Genomic DNA, 25,685 nt, shown 5'->3' on the forward strand with positions numbered 1-25,685 from the left:
TCACGGAGGGGGTGGGAAACGGTTGCTCGCACAACAGAATCATCCTTCTCCTCTGACCCGAAATACACAAAAAAAGGTACATTATAAACTGTGCAACAACATAGATGCACACATAGAAGGCCTCCGAAATCAGCGCCAACTAGTGTGGGGCTACACGCAATTCTATAAAAGTTAGGCGCACCTTACAGATTCGCAATTTGTGCTGCCTACGCATGCTTAGGTATCTCGAGGCATCCTAATTTTAGATGCACTCTAGGCCAGGGTTTTCTTCGCCTAAATACCCGCACCTAAGTCTAGCATCACCTAATTCACAAAGAGGCGCCTAAACTCAAAAACACGCCCATGAGCCACCCTTAACCACGTCAACTGTTAGGTAGGAATTCGCAGGAGCCATTACTGAAGCCACTCAGCAATGAGCAGCAGCGCAAAATCGCGCACCTGCTCGGGCTTCTTCTCAGTGGCCGAAGATGCTCACAGGCAGCCAGTTCACAGCGGGGTAGGAACTTTGAAAATTAGTTCCTGCCCGCTGCACCTCCACTGACGATCATCAGTAGAGGTATGAGCCTGAGGCTAGGACAGGGAGGGCGGCAGGCTGCAGAGCCTGGAAGGTAGGGAGGGTGCAGAGTCTGACGGGAGAGGGAAGGAAGGGGGATGGGTACAATGTCTGACAGGGGAGGGAAGGAAGGAAGGAAGGGGGCTGGGTGCAATGCCTGACAGGGGAGGGAGGGAAGGAAGGAAGGGGGCTGGGTGCAATGCCTGACAGGAGAGGGAGGGAAGGAAGGAAGGGGGCTGGGTGCAATACCTGACAGGGAAGGTAAGGAAGGAAGGGGGCTGGGTGCAATACCTGACAGAGGAGGGAGGGAAGGAAGGAAGGAGGCTGGGTGCAATGCCTGACAGGGGAGGGAGGGAAGGAAGGAAGGAAGGAAGGAAGGGGGCTGGGTGCAATGCCTGACAGGAGAGGGAGGGAAGGAAGGAAGGGGGCTGGGTGAAATGCCTGACAGGGGAGGGAAGGAAGGAAGGGGGCTGGGTGTAATGCCTGACAGGGGAGGGAGGGAAGAGTGTTGGGTGCAGTGCCTGTCAGAAAGGGAGCTGGATGCAGAGCCTGACAGGGAAGGGCACTTGAATATTAAGCTGCTCGACTTATATTCGAGTCAACCATTTTTCCTCCTTTTGGAGGGGAAAAAGGGGGGTCTTGACTTATATTTGGATCAGCTTATATTCGAGTATATACAGTATATAGAATTTACCAGATAAATTATAGCTATGCAGATGACATTACTGTCTTAATTCCTAGTCATTCTACTAGTTAAGGGGAATTAATCTTAGAATAACCTATAGAATCAACTAACTGGCAACATTGGGCTAGATTCACAAAGCAAACCGATCATGTACTGATCGGTTTGCAACCCCTTTGCGACCAGATTTTCCTCAGGCACAATTCACTAACCTCTCCTGCAATCCGCTTCGTTTCCGTGCATGCAAATGAGGAGAAACGCATGCAAAGTAGACAGGGACGCGATTCATCAGCCAAATTTTCCAATCCAATTGGGTCGGCCGATTATCCCAAGAAGCGACTGCTGTGGACCAGTCGAAAACGTCTTTCTGACTCTCCGAAGCCCTGCTCTCTAATCTCTCCTGCCTGTCACCCCGATGCTCTTTTCCTACCTGCTCCTGCCTCCCACTGCCCTGATCTGCTTGCCCCGAACGCCTCCCGCTGCCCCAAACTGCCTGCCCAACCCCTTGAAGGCCCTGAGGACACTACTCTGAATTTGATTGGTTGAGCAGGCAACAGGCAGAAGCTGCTCAACCAATCAAATTCCAGATCAGAACTGTAAGGACCTTCAGGGGGGTTAAGTGAATCCCCAGCTCTACAGCCATGGTATTTATGCCACTGACTCAGCTGGATTTTGGTGAAATGTCAGGCCTTTGTTTTTATTCCCTAGAAACTTTAGGGGCTCAATTTAAAAGCACTAGGTTATGATGGTACTTTGTGTGTCTAACTGCTTTGAAAATGAACCCCTTAATGTACCAATAGAAACTGCTTTTCTTCACAAGATCTGCTCTTTGTCTTTCCCACACTGGATGTAGTGGACCGTCTGTATTGTCACCTTCTCACTCAATTATATAAATTCATAAACTTTGAATATCAAATGTTTGCAAATATATCTCACTAGTCTTTAAGCCCGTTACATTAACGGATGCTAGAATGTCTGTCTTTCCTTTTGTCTCTGTCTCCTTAGCCGCTGTCTGTCTGTCTTTCCTTATGTCTCTCTGTCTCCTTAGCTGCTGTCTGTTTGTCTTTCTTTCTGTCTCTCTCCTTGGCCACTGTCTGTCTGTCTTTCTTTCTTTTCTCGCTCCTTGGCCGCTGTCTGTCTCTCTGTCCCCCTGTCTGTTTGTCATTCTTTCTGTGTCTCTCCGTGGCCCCCCCCCCCCCACCACCCCCGGTCTGTCTGTCTGTCTTTTTTTCTCGTTCCTTGGCCGTTGGCTGGCTGTCTTGTCTGTCTCTCTGGCCCCCTGTCTGTTTGTCATTCTTTCTGTCTGTGTCTCTCCCTGGCCCCTTGTCTGTCTGTCTTTCTGTCTGTCTCTCTCCCTGGCCTGGCCCCCCGAGCAAACCAAGATTGCTGCCTGCCCCCTAGCACACCCCTCCCCCCAAAGCAGCCCCTTTTCCTTCTCCCCCCTCCACTTCCCTGTGCAGCAGTTGCAGCCGGACACCTCGCAGCACCTCAAAGGACACCCTCCTGCCGTTGCTTTCACCGCCGCACGCGCCGCAAATGGAACACGGCACGGAAGCACAAATCACGGTGGCAGGGATCATGCCGTTTTAACTGCGCATGTGCGGGTAAGGGTTTTATTATAGACGATGTGTATTTATTATGGATATCTCAAAAAGCTTACTGATGGTGGGTTCCCCAGGACTGGTTTGGGATGCTCCAGTCCAGACCAGAGTAGGATGTTGGGGATTTGTTTAATGGGTTTAATAAAATGCAGACCACGGAGCTCATTTAAAGCATCTCTCTTTAACAGTCTGAAAGCTAGTTAATTTGAAAAACAAATTAAAAGTCAGTGAAAGCCAATACTGCAACTGGTAATAACTGTGTCAATGTGTGCGTGCAGGACGGGGAAGCGTCTTGAGATCTTTTGGCAAAATCTTTTTAAAGCTAAAAAAGAAACATTACAGATGAAATTGTGATATGCAGTAGTAGGTCTCTCACTGGGGAGAGGGGGAGGGGAGAGGGTAATCAGAAAGCGCCTAGGCAAATGAAATTTATAAGAGGTGTTTGAGGTTTTAAGGAGGGTAAAAGCAGGAACATGCCTTACTAGTGCACCAAAGATAATGGTTTATAGCAGTGGTCTCAAACTCACGGCCTGGGAGCCACATGCGGCCGCCAGGTACTATTTTGAGGCCTTCGGTATATTTATAATAATCATAAAAGTAAAATAAAACAGTTTCTTGATCATATGTCTCTGTAGCTATAAATTGCAATCTATATATAAAATCGGAGGTATGTATGTGTGTATGTATGTATGTGTGTGTGTATGTGCCTCGATCACGCAAAAATGGCTTGACCAATTTGAACGAAACTTGGTATGCAGATCCCTCACTACCTGGGATGATATGTTCTGGAGGTCTCGCAAAATGTCCAACCCACTACATGTCCCACCCCACTATGTCCCACATGTTCCACCCCCCACGTTACCCCCCCATGTCCCATATGCCCCACCCCCATGTCCCAATCCCCTACCCTCCACATGTCCCAAAGGAATGTCCCTCTCTATGGGGCTGAACTTAGACTTAAACGGCATCGGGAGTGTTGGTATTCATCTCTGCGAGCCCGAAAACTATGGGTTGGACATTAATATCTGTCGCTTTTGATAATTTTAACATATCACCCCTTCCCACCCCCACAGTATTTTACCCCGTCCCACCTGCACAATATTTTTCCCCAGATAGTAAGTCATATGTGTACCAAGTTTGGTTGAAATCCCTCCATGCGTTTCAGAGTTATGCTGAGTATTCATCTGTGAGCCCGAAAACACTATGGGGTAGATACTAAAATCTGTCATTTTCAATCATTTTTACATATCCCCCCCCTTCCCACCCCCACAGTGTTTGTCCTCAGATAGTAAGTAATGTGTATGTCAAGTTTGGTTGAAATCTGTCCATGCATTGAAGAGTTATGCTGGAACATACATACATACACACACACATATATTCAACTTATAATGTGAAATATTTGACAAAATGAATACAATACAACTAACGCAAAACTTGATTATAAACAACATTTTTAGTTTCACCTCCAGGAGCAAGAACATATAAATTCTTGGGTGAACCCACCCTTGAGCAAGCAACATAGAGTTGTGGGCCGCGAGACCCCCAGAACAAATCACCCCAGGTAGTGAGGGATCTGCATACCAAGTTTCGTTTAAATCGGTCAAGCCGTTTTTGAATTACTGTGAGAATGGCAGCTTTTTACATTTTTTCCATTGACATGAATGGGTGAAATCTTATTTTCTGTTTGTAGCTCCGCCCACGTGTGCAGATGGGCCGCGAGAACCCCAGAACATATCACCCCAGGTAGTGAGGGATCTGCATACCAAGTTTCGTTCAAATCGGTCAAGCCGTTTTTGAATTACTGTGAGAATGGCAGCTTTTTACATTTTTTCCATTGACATGAATGGGTGAAATCTGATTTTCTGTTTGTAGCTCCGCCCACGTGTGCAGGTGGGCCGCGAGACCCCCAGAACATATCACCCCAGGTAGTGAGGGATCCGCATACCAAGTTTCGTTCAAATCGGTCAAGCCGTTTTTGCGTGATCGCGGCACATACACACATACATACCTCCGATTTTATATATATATAGATTAAGTGATGTATTTAAGTGCAAATTGATGTTATATACTGTTTCGCTTATTGTAAGTTTTAAAAATGAATAAAGAATTTAAAAAAAAAAGAATGTCCAGAGACATTTTTTAAAAATCTATTTTTAGGTAGAAGTCAAGAAATTCCTTGCATCTGGCTAAGTATCTATACTCCATCCCCTCTTATATCATTAATTAGTATATGTCAAGCGTCAAATTTGGTGTTCTTGGATTAGGGCACCAAAAAAGGGCAGTTTGATCACCCCAAATTCTATATATGGTGCCAAGTTGCTTTTAAGAACATAAGAATTGCTGCTGTTGGGTCAGACCACTGGTCCATCGTGCCCAACAGTCCGCTCACATGGCGGCCCTTAGGTCAAAGACCAGCGCCCTATCTGAGACTAGCCCTACCAACGCACGTTCTTGTTCAGCAGGAACTTGTCTAACTTTGTCTTGAAACCCTGCAGGGTGTTTTTCCCTATAACAGCCTCCAGAAGAGCGTTCCAATTTTCCACCACTCTCTGGGTGAAGAAGAACTTCCTTACGTTGTACGGAATCTATCCCCTTTTAACTTTAGAGAGTGCCCTCTCGTTCTCCCTACCTTGGAGAGTGTGAACAGTCTGTCTTTATCTACTTTGTCTTGAGTCCCTGGAGGGTGTTTTCCCCTATAACAGCCTTCAGAAGAGCGTTCCAGTTTTCCACCACTCTCTGGGTGAAGAAGAACTTCCTTACGTTGTATGGAATCTATCCCCTTTCAATTTTAGAGAGTGCCCTCTCGTTCTCCCTACCTTGGAGAGGATGAACAACCTGTCCTTATCTACTAAGTCTATCCCCTTCAGTACCTTGAACGTTTCGATCATGTCCCCTCTCAATCTCCTCTGTTCGAGGGAGAAGAGGCCCAGTTTCTCTAATCTTTCGCTATACGGCAGCTCCTCCAACCCCTTAACCATCTTAATCACTCTTCTCTGGACCCTTTTGAGTAGTACCTTGTCCTTCTTCATGTACGGCGACCAGTGCTGGACGCAGTACTCCAGGTGAGGGCGCACCATGGCCCAGTACAGCGGCATGATAACCTTCTCTGATCTGTTCGTGATCCCCTTCTTTATCATTCCTAGAACACACTTTTAACCCGCGGGTTAGAACCACGGGCTCGAAGGGCAGCAGAGAGCAGGGTTTTTGCACAAGGGAGATGTTTTATTTCAGTCGGAAAGGACGTGAACGACCGGTCCTCAGCAGTCGGTGTTCCTGAATTTATTTAGTGAATCGCCGCCTTCCAACTTTTGCATGCGTGGATCGGATCAGGTGCGGATCGGATCGGGAGGAAGGTTAGTGAATCGGGTCAGGGTCGCAAACTGGTCAGGACACGACTGGTAAGACACGTGAATCTAGGCCCGTGTCCTTCAGGAGCCTAGTTATAGAACCGCCGCCCTGGGGAGAACAGGATCGACAACGGATTAAATGGACAAAGAAATAACAAAAGCAGAGGCTTTTCATCCGCAGTGGCAGAGGACCAATTCCTTATCTACCGTACGCAGGGCAGCTCAGATGGACTTTACCTCTTGAAGGACTTTTGGTGAACTCTCTCCAATCTGACATTTCCAGGAGACCATCAAAAAGAGCAGAGTTAAAGACTGCTACTGTGCATTACTCCAAAGGAGGGAGCTCTGCGGGGGTTTTCTTGTTTGTCTGCGAGGATGACTCAGAGAATTCCGGTGAATGCAGTCTGTTCCACCATCTGACACTGTTTTCACACGCTGACAGGAGAAAGAAGCTGCAGCCAGGGATCGACGTGCAAAACAATGCAAATGCGGCTCGTGGGGAGAGAGATTCATCTCCCTCCGATACCTCTGATCGCTGTGATAGAAATTAAAATGGAAAAAGAAATCACCCAAGCACATAATTAGACCTCTTTTTTTTCCCAGTAAGCAGACTGCTCCTCGTAAAGGATATAGAATTCAGCCTTTTCGAGTCTGCTTGCGTTCGTCACATAGGAATTACTTTACACACCCGAAAAGACTAAAATCAAGAAATCAGAAGCCGATGGATCCCAGCGTGTACTCAGAAACACGAGTACACGCATAAAACTGCTGTTTACCTAGACCAGGGGTGTCAAAGTCCCTCCTTGAGGGCCACAATCCAGTCGGGTTTTCCCCAATGAATATGCACGAGATCTATTTGCATGCACTGCTTTCATTGTATGCTAATAGATCTCGTGCCTATTCATTGGGGAAATCCTGAAAACCCGACTGGATTGCGGCCCTCGAGGAGGGACTTTGACACCCCTGACCTAGACGCTTGCATGCAGGCAGTGTTTTTAATGCACCTCTTCGGGCTTTCGCTAGTCGGCTGGAAAATTATGCAAAATATTTCATGACCTAGACTCACACAGTCAAGGTATCCATGCTCAATGCATTACGATTTGGAGCCAATGTTCAAAAGCTAATGCCAGCCTTATAAGCAGCTGGTGCCAGACGTGCACACCGAAGAGGACAGCAGATGGTATTTAAATGCATTCATTGGTAATAATAAGGTCAGTCGACATTCTCTCCCAGTGTTCAGATGGCCATGCAAAAGCAAATGCTGGCCTTAAACCACAAAACTTGCCGCTAGCTCGAGGAAGGGGGGGGCATTGAAGGTTTTCAGATTTCTTTTCAATGGAGCACAGTTAAGTGCGGGTTTTGTCCTCTTTTGCGAGGGAAAGGATAGAGTTACCATATTTTTGGTAGGAAAAAAGAGCGCACGTGGCCCCACCCTGTTCCAGCCCCCCGCTCCCACATAAACTTCGTCTCCACTTCTTCCTGGAGCTTGGGGGCCACGTCTGGAAGCCCTCCAAGCATGCACGGATGTGACACGATGATGTCACGCATGTGTGTGACATCATCACATCCACACATCCTCTCCCTCCGTTTCCTTTCAACTCTTTTTTCCCCCCCCTCTCTTCTTTCCCTCTCCTTTCTAGTATTGTAACTTTACCCCTGTCCCTCCTCCTTATCCTCACTTTCACGTTTGTCCTGTCTATGTCCTTAATGTGCCCCCCTTTTTCTTCCTCACAAAATTTACTTTTAGAAGCTTAACCTTTTATCTCAATTTTAAAATTTTATTGTAAACCGGCTAGATACCCCGTTGATGGTCGGTATATTAAAAATTAATAAAACTTGAAAACTAGGAGGCCCTCTAGACGCTGCCCCCAAGCTCTGGCAGAGCCAGGACTGTGCAAATACCGGAAAAAGGGCCGGGTTTGCAAAATCCTCTAAAAAGAGGCCGTGTCTGGGTAAATCCAGACATCTGGTAACCCTAGGGAAGAAAGTTTTAAGCATTGTGAGAAACAAAAGTGCACGAGTCCATGTAGAACTGAAAATGAACGCTCACATGGGCTGGATTACAGGGTAGACAAAAGGCGCATGTCTTGGGCCTCAAGAGTTCGGGGGGGGGGGGAGGGAGCCTGGTGCGCTGCCTGCTCCAATGACATCAGAGTAGAGAATGACACGGTGACAAAATTCATCACCGTTCCCGTCCCTGAGGATAACCGCGGGAAACCATGTCATTCTTTAAGGAGAGAGGGAAGAACCACTGACCCGCAAGCTTTGCTTTGAAGAATGCTGGTGTAGAAGGACTGAGGTTGAAACAGACACTAAAGAATGACAGTCTCTGGTATCCAGAGCAGATATTGTGATGTCATAATGCCTCATTCCACCAGTGCCTAAGAACCAATCACATCAGTGATGTCACAATTGCTTCATTATCCTTGGCTCACATAAGAATCAGAGTATGAATGGCCACAACCACTGACCTGCAAGCTTTGCTTTGAAGAATGCTGGTGTAGAAGGATTGAAGTTGAGATAGACACTACAAATGACATGGGATTATTTCCTGCGGTTATCCACGGGGATGGGAACGGTGATGAATTTGTCACCATATCATTCTCTACGTCAGAGTACCTGGTTTGCTCTGCTCCAAACGTCCAAGTACTGTCTCCTTTTGCCTTCTTCATTATTCACTGCATCTCTGAACTCAGCGTCTTCAAAAGGCAGTGGGCAGCGCTTCATACATTCTGCCTGAGGCTGACCTGGAAGCCTTTCCTCTGAGGCTGGGATTTTGCTTCAGAGGGAAGGCTGCCTGCGGCCTTTTGGCTGCCAGTTCGGCTGCACTGAATAAAGGGGGAGGATGTCTCTCTTGCCTTTTTCTTTTGTTTTCTGATGGTTTTCTGTCATAATCAAACATTTTAGGATACGTCCAGGGTATAGTTTGGATGTTTGGGGCTGGTCCCGTTTTAACAATGAATAAGGGACAAAAAGGTACCCAAACTGATCAGAAAACCACTGGAGGGGATATAAACATGACCTACCCACATTCCCCAATGGTCACGACCCCTTTCCAGCCCCCAAAAGATATAAATGAAACAGTACACCCTAGAGGAAAGGAGAGACGGGGGAGATATGATTCAGACGTTCAAATACTTGAAGGGCATTAACGTAGAACAAAATCTTTTTCAGAGAAAGGAAAATGGTAAAACCAGAGGACATAATTTGAGGTTGAGGGGTGGTAGATTCAAGAGCAATGTTAGGAAATTCTTCTTTACGGAGAGGGTGGTGGATGCCTGGAATGCGCTCCCGAGAGAGGTGGTGGAGAGTAAAACTGTGACTGAGTTCAAAGAAGCGTGGGATGAACACAGAAGATTTAGAATCAGAAAATAATATTAAATATTGAACAAGGCCAGTTACTGGGCAGACTTGCACGGTCTGTGTCTGTGTATGGCCGTTTGGTGGAGGATGGGCAGGGGAGGGCTTCAATGGCTGGGAGGGTGTAGATGGGCTGGAGTAAGTCTTAACAGAGATTTCGGCAGTTGGAACCCAAGCATAGTACCGGGTAAAGCTTTGGATTCTTGCCCAGAAATAGCTAAGAAGAAAAAATTTAAAAATTTAAATTGAATCAGGTTGGGCAGACTGGATGGACCATTCGGGTCTTTATCTGCCGTCATCTACTATGTTACTATGTTAAGTACATACCTGCCTGTATGATAGCTTCAGATGTTATGGCCAGTCCTAGTAAAGCAGCAGGCAGGTTCCTGGAGTAGCCTAGTGGGTAGTGTAGTCAACCATAGAGATGGGGACTCAGGCCCATATCCTACTCTAACCACTACACATACAATGGAATTTGTGAGCCTTCAAAACAATGTCTTAATCCCACTGTACCAACTAGTGCTGCCCGATTCGCAGATTTGAATCGATTCACTGATTCACTTCAGTGAATCAATTCGAATCGATTCATTTTCCTCACGAATTAGACTCACTGATTCAGTGACCAACCCTCCCCCTCCCCCAATGAGGCCTGACATACCTCCAGGGCCTCCTAAAGCAGCAGCAGCAGTGACGATGTCTGGTGGGCAGATGCAGAGCTCTGAGCAGGCTACTCATGGCCTGTCCTGCTGGGGTCTTCCCTTTGCTGCATCACTGACGACATGGCAGAGGAAAGCCCTGGTGGGCAGGCTGCAAATAGCCTGTTCAGAGCACTGCCTCTGCCCACCAGTTATCACTGCTGCTGCTGCTGCTTGAAGAAGTCAGACGGCTTGTCAGATCACACGGTCAGGGGTGGTCAGGATGTGCCACATAGAGGGATAGAAAGTTGCTGCATATGACGGGAGAGAGGAAGAATTGTTGGACAAAGGGTGGAGGAGGGGAAGGGAGAGATGCAAAAAAGAAGTAAAAAGTGGTAAGGGAGAAATCCTGCATTTTGGTGGAGGAGAGGGAGACATGCACAGGAATGAGAGAGGGAAAAATGTTGGACCTAGGGTGGAGGGCAGGAAGAGATGATGCATGGGCGGAGAGAAAGAAATGTTGCACATGATAATGGAGGGAGGAAAGGGGGAGATGCTGCATGAAGGAGAATAGAGAGGTTTGACCCAGGGCAGAAGGCAGAGAGAGAGAGAGAGAAGAGAAATGGTAGACAGTGAGAAAGATATGTTGGATATGGCAGTGGAAGGGAAGGTACAGAGATGGAAGATGGATGGTGAGCATGGAGAAAGAAGAAAACATCAAATGGGCAGGAGACCCTGGCGAGCAAGTTAACAGAAGACAAACAGAAACCAGAGCCTGGGACCAACATGATTTGAATAATAAATTGACCTGACAACAAAAGGTAAAAAAAATAATTTTATTTCTATTTTATGATTTCAGTTTATCAAATGCGAAATGTCTATCCTGCCAGAGCTGGTTTATGGTTTATTTATTTATATCCCACCCTTACCCAAGGTATTAGCAAGCATTAGCTAGGACCTAACAGAGAGAGAAAAAGTCTTTTTTGTTTACGATGTTTACACCACAGCATAAGTGTGGGATTGGAGAGGGCAAAGGGGCAGAGTGGATGAAGAGGTTACAAAATAAACCCTGCCAGGACATTTGAAAAAACCACCTGATTGGGCAAAAAAAGCAAATTTAATCTAATTGAAAATGTTTTCCCTGAATCGGGCAGTACTAGTACCAACATATAGGCATATGGGTTAGCTGCAGGCATAAGGGCTATTGTTGATGGGTACAGTGGATGCAATATAAGAAGGCTAAGGTGAGATGACTTTTATGTGAGGTTCACAGCAGTGCCCCCTAGGGGGCCCCACTGCTCTACTGGAATGTCTGTGTGGACAGGCTGCTAAGAACGCTGGTCTCTCCTACTTCCCAATGGCTTTATTATGTGTGTTTTTCTTTTGGATGTGTTTTTTTTCAAAAATGGATCAAAAAGATAGACACACTGAGCACAAACATCCATTTAAAATTTAGAAAAACCCGAAACCAAGATAGATGTTTTTTAGCATTGAAAATGGGCACGCTTGCCTGTACAGTTTTTTGTGTGTGCTCTGCAAAATGTCTAAACTCAAATTTAGATGTCATATTGAAAATGTCCATAAATATAACATTCAAAAGGAAAAACGCCAGGATAGTGTTTTAACACTTCACTTCTTAAAAATGAGTCAAGCACTCCCATTGATTCTTTATGTTCTACACCAGGGGTGTCAAAGTCCCTCCTTGAGAGCCGAAATCCAGTCGGGTTTTCAGGATTTCCCCAATGACTATGCATGAGATCTATTTGCATGCACTGCTTTCAAGGATCCCCCCAGAGCCGCTGTGTCATCCACCTTACTCCAACCTAATATCTAATATAATAAAACGGTAAGCCGCGCATGCGTACTTCCTATGCGTGTGTCCGTTTTCCGTGGGAGAAGGAAGGTGCTGCTGGACAGGGGGGAGGTAAAACAAAGGGGGAAGGGCTGCTGTTGCATAAGGAGACCTGTGAAGGGGTGGTGGTGGACACAGGGGAGGTAAAAGGAAGGGAAAATGGACAGGGGGAGCAGGCAAGGGGTGGTGATGGCCAGCCAAGGAAAAAGAAAGACAGAAAGAAAGAAAGCGGCTAAGGAGAGAGAGAGAGAGAAAGAAATAAAGAGAGACACACACACATATATTCTAGCACCCGTTAATGTAACGGGCTATAAGACTAGTTGGTTATAATATGAGTGGTGATGAAAATATAGAGAGTGCACAGATATTAACGGTGAATGGTTTTTGGCATTGGGGAATATTGTGGCCATTAGTATGCGATCTGGGAGTCCATGTCCGCTCGGTTTTCTGGATCTCGGAGCAAGCTTTTTCTGTCCGTTTGGGCTTCTTATTTGGATACTATGCCCCCTGTGATAAAGAGCCAGGTGGTCAATCGCTTGCGGAAGCCAGTTGTCCCCGTATTGCCAGTGGGTTGAGGGAGGGGTTTTGGGGGTGGGGGGGTGTTGGGATGGGGTGGTTGGGTGGTTGCTTCTAGTTTGGATTTGGAGGGCTCCAGGCTATCAGAGTACAGGCCTGGACTCTCACTGTTATCTGAGATTTATAGTTGGGTGCTAACCTGATATTTCGTATTGAGGCATTGCAATGAGAAAATAATTGTGTTCTCTCTGTTCTGTGTGTATCTTTCATTTTGGTGAATAAAAAGGTTTATATAAAAAAAAAAAAAAAAGAATTACTGCTTGGCAATCCTGTGATAACCGGCATGTTGTAATGCCAATGTACCAATTGATTAGTGCAGGAATGTCTACTCTCAGCCCCAAGTCTGTAGAATATCTTTGTGCATTGTTAGAACTTACTGCAGGATACCTGAGCGTGTCCCATTAGGGCTGTCCAGAAAAGTCTAAAGTTGGAAAAACGGGGCAGATTAAAGATTTTCCCTTGAATTTGATTGCGCTTGATCAGAAAATAACTTTTTTAAATTTTGTAAAGCCCATCCTAGGGTCCCTCGAAGCCACCGATTGCATAAAGCCCTGTTTTTCTTCAAATTTGCCATTATTTTTGCTTAACGGAGCAAATGTCTTGGTATTACAGCTCTAACTTTTATGCTTTCACACTCAGCAATGATACCTTGATAAAAAGACGTTTTATGCCGTCTGTTTTATTGAAAAAGAACAATAAATCAGTACAGAAATAACACTAGAGCAGGGGTGTCCAACCTGCGGCCCGAGGGCCTCATGCGGCCCCGTGAAGTATTTTGTGTGGCCCTGGCCGAGGACGATGCAGTGTTTTCCTCTGCTGCCCCCGGGGTATTTACTGTCTTGCCGGCTCCCTCCTCTGTCTTGCTGCAGCGTTTGCACATTTGTGCGGCCCCAGAAACATTTTTTTTCGGCCAATGCTGCCCAGGGAAGCCAAAAGGCTGGACACCCCTGCACTAGAGCCTCCAATATGCTTGTTATAACAAGTAAAAAAAAAAATTGGCAAAGGATTTAAACAGCCTGTTGATAATCCACACCGACGTAATTAGAAAAATTAATAAAGAATTATAAGGGAACCTCAGTACAGGCTTATTTATTATTATTATTATTATTAGGTTCTTATATCCCGCCATACCCAAAGAGTTCTAGGCGGTTCACATCCGTTACATTAGGATCCGGTCTGAACACGGATTTACAAAAATTTTGTCGGAATTGCGGGTAGCGCGGAAGGGGGCAAAGTAGTTTTAGCACAGATTTATCATAGTTGGGTTAGAAGATAAAAAGGAGGGAGTGGGAAACCAGAAGAGGGGGGGGGGAGGAGGGGGGGGGGGGTGGGGGGGTTGGAGTGTATGCGGGGAGTAAGGACTAAGGGTCTTGTTCGCGGAAGAGGTGTGTTTTGAGAAGTTTTCTGAAGTCTAGGTAGGTCGGGGCCTCTAGCATCATTTGGGCTAGCCAAGGGTTCAGCTTAGCCGCCTGGAAGGCGAAGGTTTTGTCGATGAATCTTTTGAGCTGGCATGATTTTATGGAGGGGAAGGTAAACAACTGGATTCTGCGGGATTTCTTGTTGGTGCAATACATATTGAAATGTGGGGAGAGGTATTTTGGTGAGAGACCAAATACTGTCTTGTAACAGATGCAGGCGAACTTGAAGAGGACTCGGGATTCGAAGGGTAGCCAGTGCAGTTGGTGGTAGAAGGGGGTGATGTGTTCCCATTTATTCAGGCCGAAAATGAGGCGGACAGCTGTATTTTGAATCAGTTTTAGTCTTCTGGTGATTTTCTTTGTGGAGCTTAGGTAAATGATATTGCAATAATCCAGTATGCTGAGGATAGAGGATTGAACTAAAAGTCGAAATGCAGTGTCATCGAAGTATTTCTTTATGGTACGGAGTTTCCGGAGTGCTGAAAGGCCTTTCTTGACAGTGAGGTCGGTGTGATTTTCTAGGGATAGATGTTTGTCAAGCGTTTCTTTTTTAGCCTTGGGCAAGTGCCTACAGGTGACCAGCACCGGACTTAAAAGATCTAAATAAACTCTGCCCCGTACATCATAATGTCCCCAATAAATTTAAATATCAGTGCTAGTAAACACTAAAGGCTCCTTTTACTAAGCTGCGTTAGGGCTTTTATGCGCAGAATAGCGCGTGCTACCTTACCCCGCGCGCTAGACCTTAACGCCAGCATTGAGCTGGCGTTAGTTCTGGAAGCGTAGTGCGCGGTGTAGCGTGCGGTAATTTCCTGCGTGCGCTAAAAACGCTAGCGCGCCTTAGTAAAAGGAGCCCTAAGGTGCGCTAGCGTTTTTAGGGCACGCAGGAAATTTACTACGCGCTACGCGGCTAGAACTATCGCCCGCTCAATGCTGGCGTTAAGGTCTAGCGCGGGGGGGGCAATGTAGCACACGCTATTCCGCGCGTTAAAGCCCTAACGCAGCTTAGTAAAAGGAGCCCTAGGAGGCACCCTTAGAGACCTATGTTGAAAAGCATTTGTCTTCAAATCATGATTGTTATTATGATTACTGGTCTTATAGCCCGTTACATTAACGGGTGCTAGAATATATGTGTGTGTGTCTGTCTTTATTTCTTTCTCTCTCTCTCTCCTTAGCCGCTTTCTGTATTTCTGTCATTTTTTTCCTTGGCTGTCCACCACCACCCCTTGCCTGCTCCCCCTGTCCATTTTCCCTTCCTTTTACCTCCCCTGTGTCCACCACCACCCCTTCACAGCTCTCCTTATGCAGCAGCAGCCCTTCTCCCTTTGTTTTACCTCCCTCCTGCTAGAATATATGTCCGTCTGTCTTTCTTTCTGTCTCCCTCCCTCCCACTATCTGTCTTTCTCCCTGCCCCCATGCAGCAGCATTTCTCTTCCTCCCACCCCCCTGCAGCTTTAAAAAGGTCTTACTTCACCACCCTGGCACCAAGGTAGGGAACCGGGCAGCCTCACCTCCATGGTAGAAACGGTGCTAGGGCAAGGGCAGAGTTTAAAGGTTGTCAGCTTTTTTTTTTTTTTTCGTGCTCTTCGCCGTTTTCTTGGCTTTAACCGCTTTAGCCTTTTGGGGGCTATTGGCTGTTTTCTTGATGGCGGTTGCCAACGGCTTCTTGGCCCTCTTTGGACTCTTTTTCACTCCGGAGGGCTCTTCTTCTTCGCCTCTGGCTGCTTCCAGAGCCTTCTTCAGGGCAGCCAAGGACATTCCGATCAGCTCGGAGACGCTGGGACCCGATGCCTTGTGCGCTTTCGCCGCTCCCGCCAGCTTCTTAGCCCTTTTTGGCGTCCGCCCTCCGCCGACAGGCCTCCTCCCGACAGCCGCCATTCTGCGCGTCCTGGTGACGTAGAAAGCGCGCATGCACACTCTTGCCGGCACAGCGTGACAGAACAGGAATCAGGGAAGCACGCGGTGAGAGTGCGCATGCGCGCTTAGCATTTTATTATTATAGATTATGATTGTTAATATATGCATGTATATTGTTTTGCACTTTTTGTTAGCTTTGAAAACTTAATAAAGATTAAAAAAAAAAAATAGAAAAAGAAAAGCATTTGTCAACATTTTCATTTAGTCCAAAGGGAGAATATGGGGCTCATAATCGAAAGAGAAATACGTCCAAAAACCGGCCTAAGTCGGCACTTGGACGAACATGTCTCAAAAACATCCAAGTGCCGATACAAAAAACAGGTTTTGGATGTATTTCTACACGACCTAGGCCTTCATAGTGCCGCTGAGCAACTAAAGCTAAACGGGGTGGGAGTTGGGCGGGACATGGGCTGGCTTAGACTTAGTCGTACAGCATGTATAACCAAAAGTTTTACAAGAGAGCCTAGACGGAACTTGGACGTTGTGACTTAGACCATGTAAAACATGATCTAAGTCACAAAAACCCACCTAAACTCACCAGATAAGCACTGACCAATTTTAATTATTTTCTGATCACGCACAATCAAACTCATGGGAAAAAACTTCAGTTTGCACAGTTTTACCAAGTAAACTTTGGGGTTTTCCGGCCAACTCTAGCGTCCCATGGTAAGCACACACTAGTAAAAGCTTAGTAAAAGGACCCCTTAGTTAAGTACCATAAACATCACCCAAAGACACTGTATTAAAATAAAAACCAACCATTTCCACTGCATCCCCCCCCCCCCCATCCTCAACATATAGACAATTTATAGCTTCAATTTAGTTTGTTTATCCTAATTAAAAATAGAGATGTTTTATGCAGCTGACTGAAAGGGGGTAAGATAATTCTTGTAGTTTTGGAAATATGTTTTATGTTTATGCTAGTTTATTCCTATGGCTGAGCATAGTTAAAAATATGTGCACAGACGGGGCAATTTTCAGACAGACAAACTAGGTGCATTGATCTATTTTAACGCAGCTAGACTGCTATGAAAATTACCCTCTCCATTTCAGCCAGAGTCTATCCTGTTTGAAAGCAGTTATTAATTCACGTTTTAGCGCTGTATGTAAACACATGCTAAACATTTTTAGCAACAAGGAATTGTTATCAAACAGTGCTAGAATAAACAGAGAACCAACCCTCAGTTAAGTATAGCTCAACAGCTACACCTAGTGGCAGCTAACTAGTGGAACATGAAAAAAATCAACATGAACAAATAAGATTTACTGGTACATTACATTACAATAGTGTCTTCTATTCTGCCAATACCTTTCGGTTCTAGGCAGATTACAAAAGAATTGGTCTGGGCATACTCAGTGAGATTACACAATAGATAATTAGAAGAAGCATTAGGGTCCAGGGATATATTGAGAAGGTTAGTTTGACTTGACACATTTCCTGAATAACTTGGTTTTTAATTCTCTCCTGAAGGTTTTGTAGTTGGACTGTGATCAGCAGGTGGTCTAGTTTCGCTGCTTAGGTGGCTAGTATTCTTAAAAAAAATCTTTATTAATTTTCCAAAACTAATACAAAGTGCCAAGATTTATACAAACATTAATAATCAAAATAAGCACTTATATTCAATCAATAGCAATGCAGAAGAAAAATATCCCTCCCATCCCTTCCAACACATTTGATTAAAGAATAAACCAAGGAGATATTCCCCCCCCCCATGGATGTGTATAGAAATAAATTAAAATTAAAAGACAATTATAATGAAGTAATGAAAGATGCCAACGGACCCCAAACCAGTTTAAACCAATTACTATGTCCCAACATATCAGCATTCATCTTCTCATATCTATAGCATAAATATAAACTTGCCCACCAAAAAGGAAAATTAAGGCGATCGCAATTTCTCCAATTGCGAGTTACCATTTGCATGACTATCCCTGTCATAATTAGGAAAAGCCTGCATTTATAGCGGTCCATGGGGGGCTTAATATGCAGCAATGTTCCACATCTAGTCTGCCCACACTAATGGCCCACCCCCTAACTACCTCCATGAAGAGATCCCACATGCCAATCCCATCTTTTCTTAAAATCTGGCACGCTGCTTGCCTCAATTACCTGTTGTGGAAGATTATTCCAGCGATCAACCACCCTTTCGGTGAAGAAATATTTTCTGGTGTTGCCATGAAATTTCCCATCACTGATTTTCAACGGATGCCCTCTTGTTGCCGTGGGTCCTTTAAGGAAAAAGAGATCCTCTTTCACCTCGATATGGCCCATGACATATTTGAACGTCTCGATCATGTCTCCCCTCTCTCTGCATTCCTTGATAACAGAGGAGCTTTACCTCATATTTCTAAGGCTCATCTTGCCTCAATTAGAAATTGTGGATTGTTTTTTATGTGGTCCCTGCATATTATTTTGATGTATGTATCGCGTTTACTTGTGAAGACTTCTACCTCACTGTCAAGATTGCAGGAAAGTGGGTCAGGGTCTGAACCTGCCACCCTTAACAACTTCCTACTTACTAATCCACTAGAGCGCTCTGTCCCAAATTCTGTAACCAGCGCCTATCAAAATTGAACCACGAGCTCAATTAAGCTTTTTTTATTAGCACTGATAGAAACCTAGGTGCCTATCAAGAAAGCGCGATTCTGGTACAAGGCGCCTCTAAAAATTTAGGCGGCCTTCAAAAAAATGGGCGCTATCCAAGTTAGGCGTGGGCGTGGCTACGTGTTAGGCGCCTTCTTACAGAATTACTGCTCTTAAGCGCTCGCACGGGCGCCTAACTGTGCCTAGAGCTGGCCTATTTATTGGGCGCCTCCACAATAGCTGCCGCTCAGCGTGATTCACTAAACAGCGCCCAATTCTGCTTGAATCGCGCTGAACGGCGCCTAACATTTGGGCGCTTCTTATAGAATTTGCCCTTCTGTGGCTTTATCCCTCGTCCCGTGTTTGCCTGAACTAGCTCTGCTGTCACGTACACAGCCCTCGAGTTTTTAGAAATCTCTATTTTCACAGGATACTCTCTTCCTTCTCAAATTCTTTCCTCAGCTACCAAGTCAAAGTCACTCGTATGCCATATATTGCAATGCTCTATCAAAAATATAAGATAATACCACTTATGAAGAAGCTGCAACCACCAAAACTTATTTTCCCAAACTTTTTCCCAAAACTTTTTTTTCAAAATAATTCACTCAGGAAAAGGCCTCAGAATAGGAGCCCACGCTCAGTCCTATCACAGACTTAACTTTCAGTGTGGTTTTTATTTGCTCCGTAGCTCCAATCATTGGCCAAAAAACCTGAGGGTAAATACTTTTTATAATAAATAGTTCAAATAATTTTTATAATAAATATCTTTACATACTTTTTAAATAATTTTTATAAATAGTTTTAAATATTTAAGATGACTGCTTTTTTGTATAGCAATGGATGCAACACTTCCTTAGTCTGAAAAAACTAGCAACTAGGCACTTATCTCAGCATTTGTTTTGTGTGCTGTCATGCTGCCAAATTACTGCCACTGCCTGCCAACGTTTCGTGGATATAGCAATTGGTCCACTGCTTCAGGGCTAAAGGCAGAAGCATTCACGCATCTCTGCCTGGTCTGGTAGCCAGGAGGTAGACTGTGGCTTCTTAATTCCTTGGACTGGCAATCTGTGTCTTGCCACTGGCTCTGGCTTGCTGGGTTGGGAGCGGTGTGTACTCTGAGGCTGGTGCTCCCACTGCTTCTGGAGCTCCAGCCACTTTGGGTGATCATTTTTGAGTTATATATTGCAATGCATCTCATTTCTCTGCATTTCTTCGTTTGCGTCCATTTCTTCAAGTTTCCAAGTTTGTTTGCTTTTTATTTTTTTTTTAGTTCAATCATCTTTATTGAAGAGTTTTATAAAATATACACTTGGGTAACAATTTGTTATCCCGCTTATCAGATTTCTAAGCGGCTTACAGTAATAAAATTTATAAAAATGGAGGGATATACGAACAATAGTCATTCCATGACGGTATAAATATACATTTTAGACATTATAGACTGACTCAGAAGGTAGAAGGGGAGAAATACAATATTGAATAGGACAGGAAGACGTAGCGTTTAACAACCATAAGATCAGCTATATAATCATAAATTTGTTACGAAAATAGATATTTATTGAGCACGCACCTTTACTAATCTGCTGCTGGAAGGGTAATGATGAGAATGAACTTGAGACTGAAAGCATCTGTGCCACCAGATTCACAGTGAGCTGTTCCATACTGTATCCTCTCAATGACTTGGTGGCATTATTTAATAAAGATTATATTCAGAATATAGAATAGGAAAAAAGGTATAATACTCAGGTGTTAATATTCAGCCTGCAGCAGTGAATGATTGGTTTTAACATAAGAACATAAGCAATGCCTCCGCTGGATCAGACCTGAGGTCCATCGCGCCCAGCAGTCCGCTCACGCGGCGGCCCAAACAGGTCCAGGACCTGTGCAGTAATCCTCTATCTATACCCCTCTATTCCCTTTTCCAGCAGGAAATTGTCCAATCCTTTCTTGAACCCCAGTACCGTACTCTGCCCTATTACGTCCTCTGGAAGCGCATTCCAGGTGTCCACCACACGTTGGGAAAGGAAGAACTTCCTAGCATTTGTTTTGAATCTGTCCCCTTTCAACTTTTCCGAATGCCCTCTTGTTCTTTTATTATTCGAAAGTTTGAAGAATCTGTCCCTCTCTACTCTCTCTATGCCCTTCATGATCTTGTAAGTCTCTATCATATCCCCTCTAAGTCTCCTCCAGGGAAAAGAGTCCCAGTTTCTCCAATCTTTCTCTATCTCTCTCTATTTCTGTCTCTCTCCCTTTCTCTCTCTCTTTCTTTCTATCTCTCTCTATTTCTCTCTGTATCCCTTTCTCTCTCTCTTTCTGTCCCTCTCTACTCTCTCTATGCCCTTCATGATCTTGTAAGTCTCTATCATATCCCCTCTAAGTCTCCTCTTCTCCAGGGAAAAGAGTCCCAGTTTCTCCAATCTTTTTCTATCTCTCTCTCTATTTCTGTCTCTCTCCCTTTCTCTCTCTCTCTTTCTTTCTATCTCTCTCTCTCTCTCTATTTCTCTCTGTCTCCCTTTCTCTCTCTCTTTCTGTCCCTCTCTACTCTCTCTATGCCCTTCATGATCTTGTAGGTCTCTATCATATCCCCTCTAAGTCTCCTCTTCTCCAGGGAAAAGAGACCCAGTTTCTCCAATCTTTCTCTATCTATCTCTCTCTATTTCTGTCTCTCTCTCCCTTTCTCTTTCTTTCTATCTCTCTCTATTTCTCTATGTCTCCCTTTCTCTCTCTCTTTCTGTCCCTCTCTACTCTCTCTTTGCCCTTCATGATCTTGTAAGTCTCTCATATCCCCTCTAAGTCTCCTCTTCTCCACTTCTACAAAAACCACTCGAGGTGACTAACAACACAATCAAAATATAGAACAACGTGAACATATTCTGAACAACATTTCCTTATTTTTTGATGTATAATTCATAACAGTTTATTCAACATCACATTCCTCCAGTCAATTAGCACTTGCCAACTCTTGTTTCAATCACAAAGAAGCTGTTCAGCCCCTTATTTTCAATGTTCAAATTTAAAGTTATTTCTCAATAATATATCATTTAAACAAGCAATGAACGCCCTGTTATGCTACTGGAAAGTGCACTCATTTGATTGGCGCAATTGGCTAATGCCCTGCTATGGGCCCAGCAGAAAAGTACACGAATCAGAGTCCTAATTTTAGTCCTAATATTGCATCATACGTCTTCCCAGTTGTCCGAACTTGAATCTCCTGAAATCCCACTGCGGTGAGGAGCTTGCTGTACTCCGCCGAGGTACGTTCCCTCCCTTCCGTCTGTACCAACATGTTCAGAGAATACAGTTGGGAAGTCACCGGCCCACTTCCGTCATCATTCAAAAGGACTTCAACCAGAAGGATAGCACCACCTAATTTGATTGAGACACAAATGTAAGTAGACTTTAGAAAACACGATACTGCTATTTGATAACTGCACTCTCAGGGCCAAATACACCCTCAGGGAATGCCCTCCGATTCCAAACAGCCTGAGGGCGATCTTATTCCCACAATGGTATAGCAAGAGTGAGAGGCGCCCGGGGCAGTGGAAAACCCTCCCCTGCCCTTGTCTCTGACCCCGCACTATCCCCGATCCCCGCTGCTGCATACAAGCCCCGCTTCCCTTCCCTCGTACCAGACGTTACCAGACGTCCAGATTTCTCCGGACATGTCCAGGGGTCTGTCTGGGTTTTGAAAAGCTGTGTCAGGCAGGGAAGAAGTCCGCGAATGCGCGGCTGTCATGCGATAATGTCACGCCTGCATGTGATGTCATTGCAAGATGGCCATGCATGGGCGGACTTCCTCCCTGCTCGACAAAGCAGGCAGCAGGGGGGGTGCTAGGGCGGGCTTGGGGGCGGGGTTAGGGTGGGAATGGGTGGGGCTGGGGGCGGGGTCGTACCTCTAGTTGTTCACCACTTTGAGCAACAAGAATTTCAATCTGCGCCTCACGACCCCATCGTCTCTCTCGCTGACGTCACTTCCTATGCGCGGCACCCAGAAGTGACGTCAACGGGAGCGAGGACGCAGTCGCGAGGTGCATGTTAAAGTTATTGTTCGAGGCGATGAACAACTAGAGGCAAAGGGGAAGGGAAGGGGGGGCGCATGCATGGTGAGGGAAGGATTGTGGTGAGGCTGGGACGGAGAAGAGGAGGAGTGCGGCCACCAACATGGTGCCTCTGTACTCCCCCTTCTACCCAAACCTATAGAACAACCTCCCTCCAAACCCATATCTCTACCTAACCACATCCTCTAGACCAGTGTTCTTCAACCACCGGTCCGTAGAAATTTCCTGCCGGTCAACAGGGCTGGCACGTGCATCGGGCCCCATTCAGTGCTCTTCAGCCGCCGGTCCACAGTGCGATCGATGCGGCGTTGTCTTCGGGCCGGCTCCCTCTTCCTCTGTGCTGCACTGCACTGCACAAAGCCACGGGCAGAGGCTCCTACGCGCGTCCTGCGCCTGAACCGGAAGCCTTCTCTCTGACATTGCAACATCAGAGGGAAGGCTTCCAGATGAGGCGTGGGACGCACCGCTGCCCATGGCTTTGTGCACTGCAGCACTGAGGAAGAGAGAGCCGTCCCGAAGGTAACACCGGGGGGGCAGACCAGAAGGCAAGGCACAGCATGGAGGGAGGGAGACAACAACGGTAGGGGGAATGATTTTATTTTTTAATTTAGTGATTGATTTACATCTGCTGTCTGTTCAGGTTCAGGAACAATTTTCTTTTCCTCTGGGGTTGTACTGCATGCAGAGTCTTACACCTTAGGGCTTGTTTGTATATATTAGTACTTTTAGTTTTTGGCCCTGTATTTGCATGTGGTTATCCGTGTTCTGGTAGGAATGAATATTGAGAAGCATACAGTGTGCTTTGTGTAGTTTAATTTTGTGGTTAATCATTATGTGTTGTTAATACGATTATATTGTGTGTGTGTGTGTGTGTGTGTGTGTGAATATATATATATATATACTAGCTGATGCCCCGGCGTTGCACGGGTATTTAATTATAGCAATAACACTGTAAATGGATTCAAATAAAGATACTTTATAGTGGTGAATGAAAATATTTTTTTACAGCTTTATAAAAAGTACAATATAATCAAATTATAATGTGAAATATTTGACAAAATGTATACAATACAACTAACACAAAACTTGATTATAAACAACATTTTTAGTTTCACCTCCAGGAGCAAGAACATATACATTCTTGGGTGAACCCACCCTTCCTACGTGTGCAGATGGGCCGCGAGACCCCCAGAACATATCACCCCAGGTAGTGAGGGATCTGCATACCAAGTTTCATTCAAATCGGTCCCACAGCTTCTTACATTTTTTTCCATTGACTTGAATGGGTGAAATCTGATTTTCTGTTTGTAGCTCCGCCCACGTGTGCAGGTGGGCCGCGAGACCCCCAGAACATATCACCCCCAGTAGTGAGGGATCTGCATACCAATTTTCGTTCAAATCGGTCCCACAGCTTTTTACATTTTTTCCATTGACTTGAATGGGTGAAATCTGATTTTCTGTTTGTAGCTCCGCCCATGTGTGCAGGTGGGCCATGAGACACCCAGAACATATCACCCCAGGTAGTAAGGGATCTGCATACCAATTTACGTTCAAAGCGGTCCCACAGCTTTTTACATTTTTTCCATTGACTTGAATGGGTGAAATCTGATTTTCTGTTTGTAGCTCCGCCCACGTGTGCAGGGGGGCCGCGAGACCCCCAGAACATATCACCCCAGGTAGTGAGGGATCTGCATACCAAGTTTCGTTCAAATCGGTCCCACAGCTTTTTACATTTTTTCCATTGACTTGAATGGGTGAAATCTGATTTTCTGTTTGTAGCTCCGCCCACATGTGCATGTGGGCCGCGAGACCCCCAGAACATATCAACCCAGGTAGTGAGGGATCTGCATACCAAGTTTCGTTCAAATCGGTCAAGCCGTTTTTGACTTACAGTGAGAATGGCAGCTTTTTACATTTTTTCCATTGATATGAATGGGTGAAATCTGATTTTCTGTTTGTAGCTCCGCCCACGTGTGCAGGTGGGCCGCGAGACCCCCAGAACATATCACCCCAGATAGTGAGGGATCTGCATACCAAGTTTCGTTCAAATCGGTCAAGCCGTTTTTGCGTGATCGCGGCACATACACACACACATACATACCTCCGATTTTATATATATAGATATATATATATACTGTATATGAAAAATGAATGGAAAAAATGGTGTTACAATTAGTACTATTATGGGGCAGGGTCTGGGGCGGAGATTGGGTGGAGATGGGCGGGGTCTGGCCCAAGACTTAGCCCAGTGTTTTTCAACTGCCGGTCCACAAAACAATTATTTTATTTCCGCCGGTCCATAGGTGTGAAACGGTTGACGAACACTGCTCTAGACTTCAAGCTTCCTCCTCCCCATTCTTCCACATCTGCCTCTGCAGAATACCCCATGGGCCGTGATGCTAGAACAAGGGATGAGCAACGAGGGCCGCAATCCAGTCGGGTTTTCAGGATTTCCCCCAATGAATAGGCATGAGATCTATTTGCATGCACTGCCTCCCATTGTATGCAAATGGTTCTCATGACTGTATTGTGGCCCTCGTTGCCCACCCCTGTACTAGAAGATCCTCGATCATTTATGTGCACACGATGCCCTCGTAATGTCGTAATTTTGTACAATCGTATCCCCATGCAGAATAACCTGTACCTCCGTGACTGTAGAACTGTAACCCATTCTGAGCTCTTTGGGGAGGATGGGATATACAACCAAATAAATAATTATTTGCATTTGATAACTTGCATGTTTACAAAACCTCTGCTAAGTATCTTGTACTTTGACCAACAATAAAATCTTGACGCTTGTAATGTTGGCAACAGGCTAATCATAACTCTACTTTCTTTTGCAGTCAAGCCAAAAGGCAAGGGAGGCGTCTTTTCAACCAATGAGCGAGTCTTTATTTAAACCAATGGTCCTGAAATAAATATAGACTCAATCATTGGTTGAAAAGATTCCTCTCTTGCCTTTTGGCTTGAGTGTCCATATCCCAAGGCGAGGTATTCTTCCGTTTGCCCGTCTATTTTCTTTTTCAACATTTTTCTGTGGGATCATTGCCTAGTTGTATTTAATTTATAACATTTTATTGAAGGAAATAAGTAGATATAATA

General features: G+C 45.3%; 1 protein-coding gene across 1 annotated transcript in view; it reads right to left on the bottom strand.

The window, feature by feature from the left end:
- Positions 1 to 21,670: 21,670 nt before the first annotated feature.
- The window catches only part of ASMT (acetylserotonin O-methyltransferase), a 30,811-nt gene continuing 26,796 nt past the window's right edge, over positions 21,671 to 25,685 (bottom strand). The window contains exon 8 of the mRNA XM_033950048.1: positions 21,671 to 21,891. Within this exon, the coding sequence (XP_033805939.1) occupies positions 21,671 to 21,891 (221 nt within the window). The remainder of the gene's footprint in view (positions 21,892 to 25,685) is intronic.

This window comes from Geotrypetes seraphini, chromosome 6, assembly GCF_902459505.1.
Source record: "Geotrypetes seraphini chromosome 6, aGeoSer1.1, whole genome shotgun sequence".
In the NCBI taxonomy this organism is placed as follows: domain Eukaryota; kingdom Metazoa; phylum Chordata; class Amphibia; order Gymnophiona; family Dermophiidae; genus Geotrypetes; species Geotrypetes seraphini.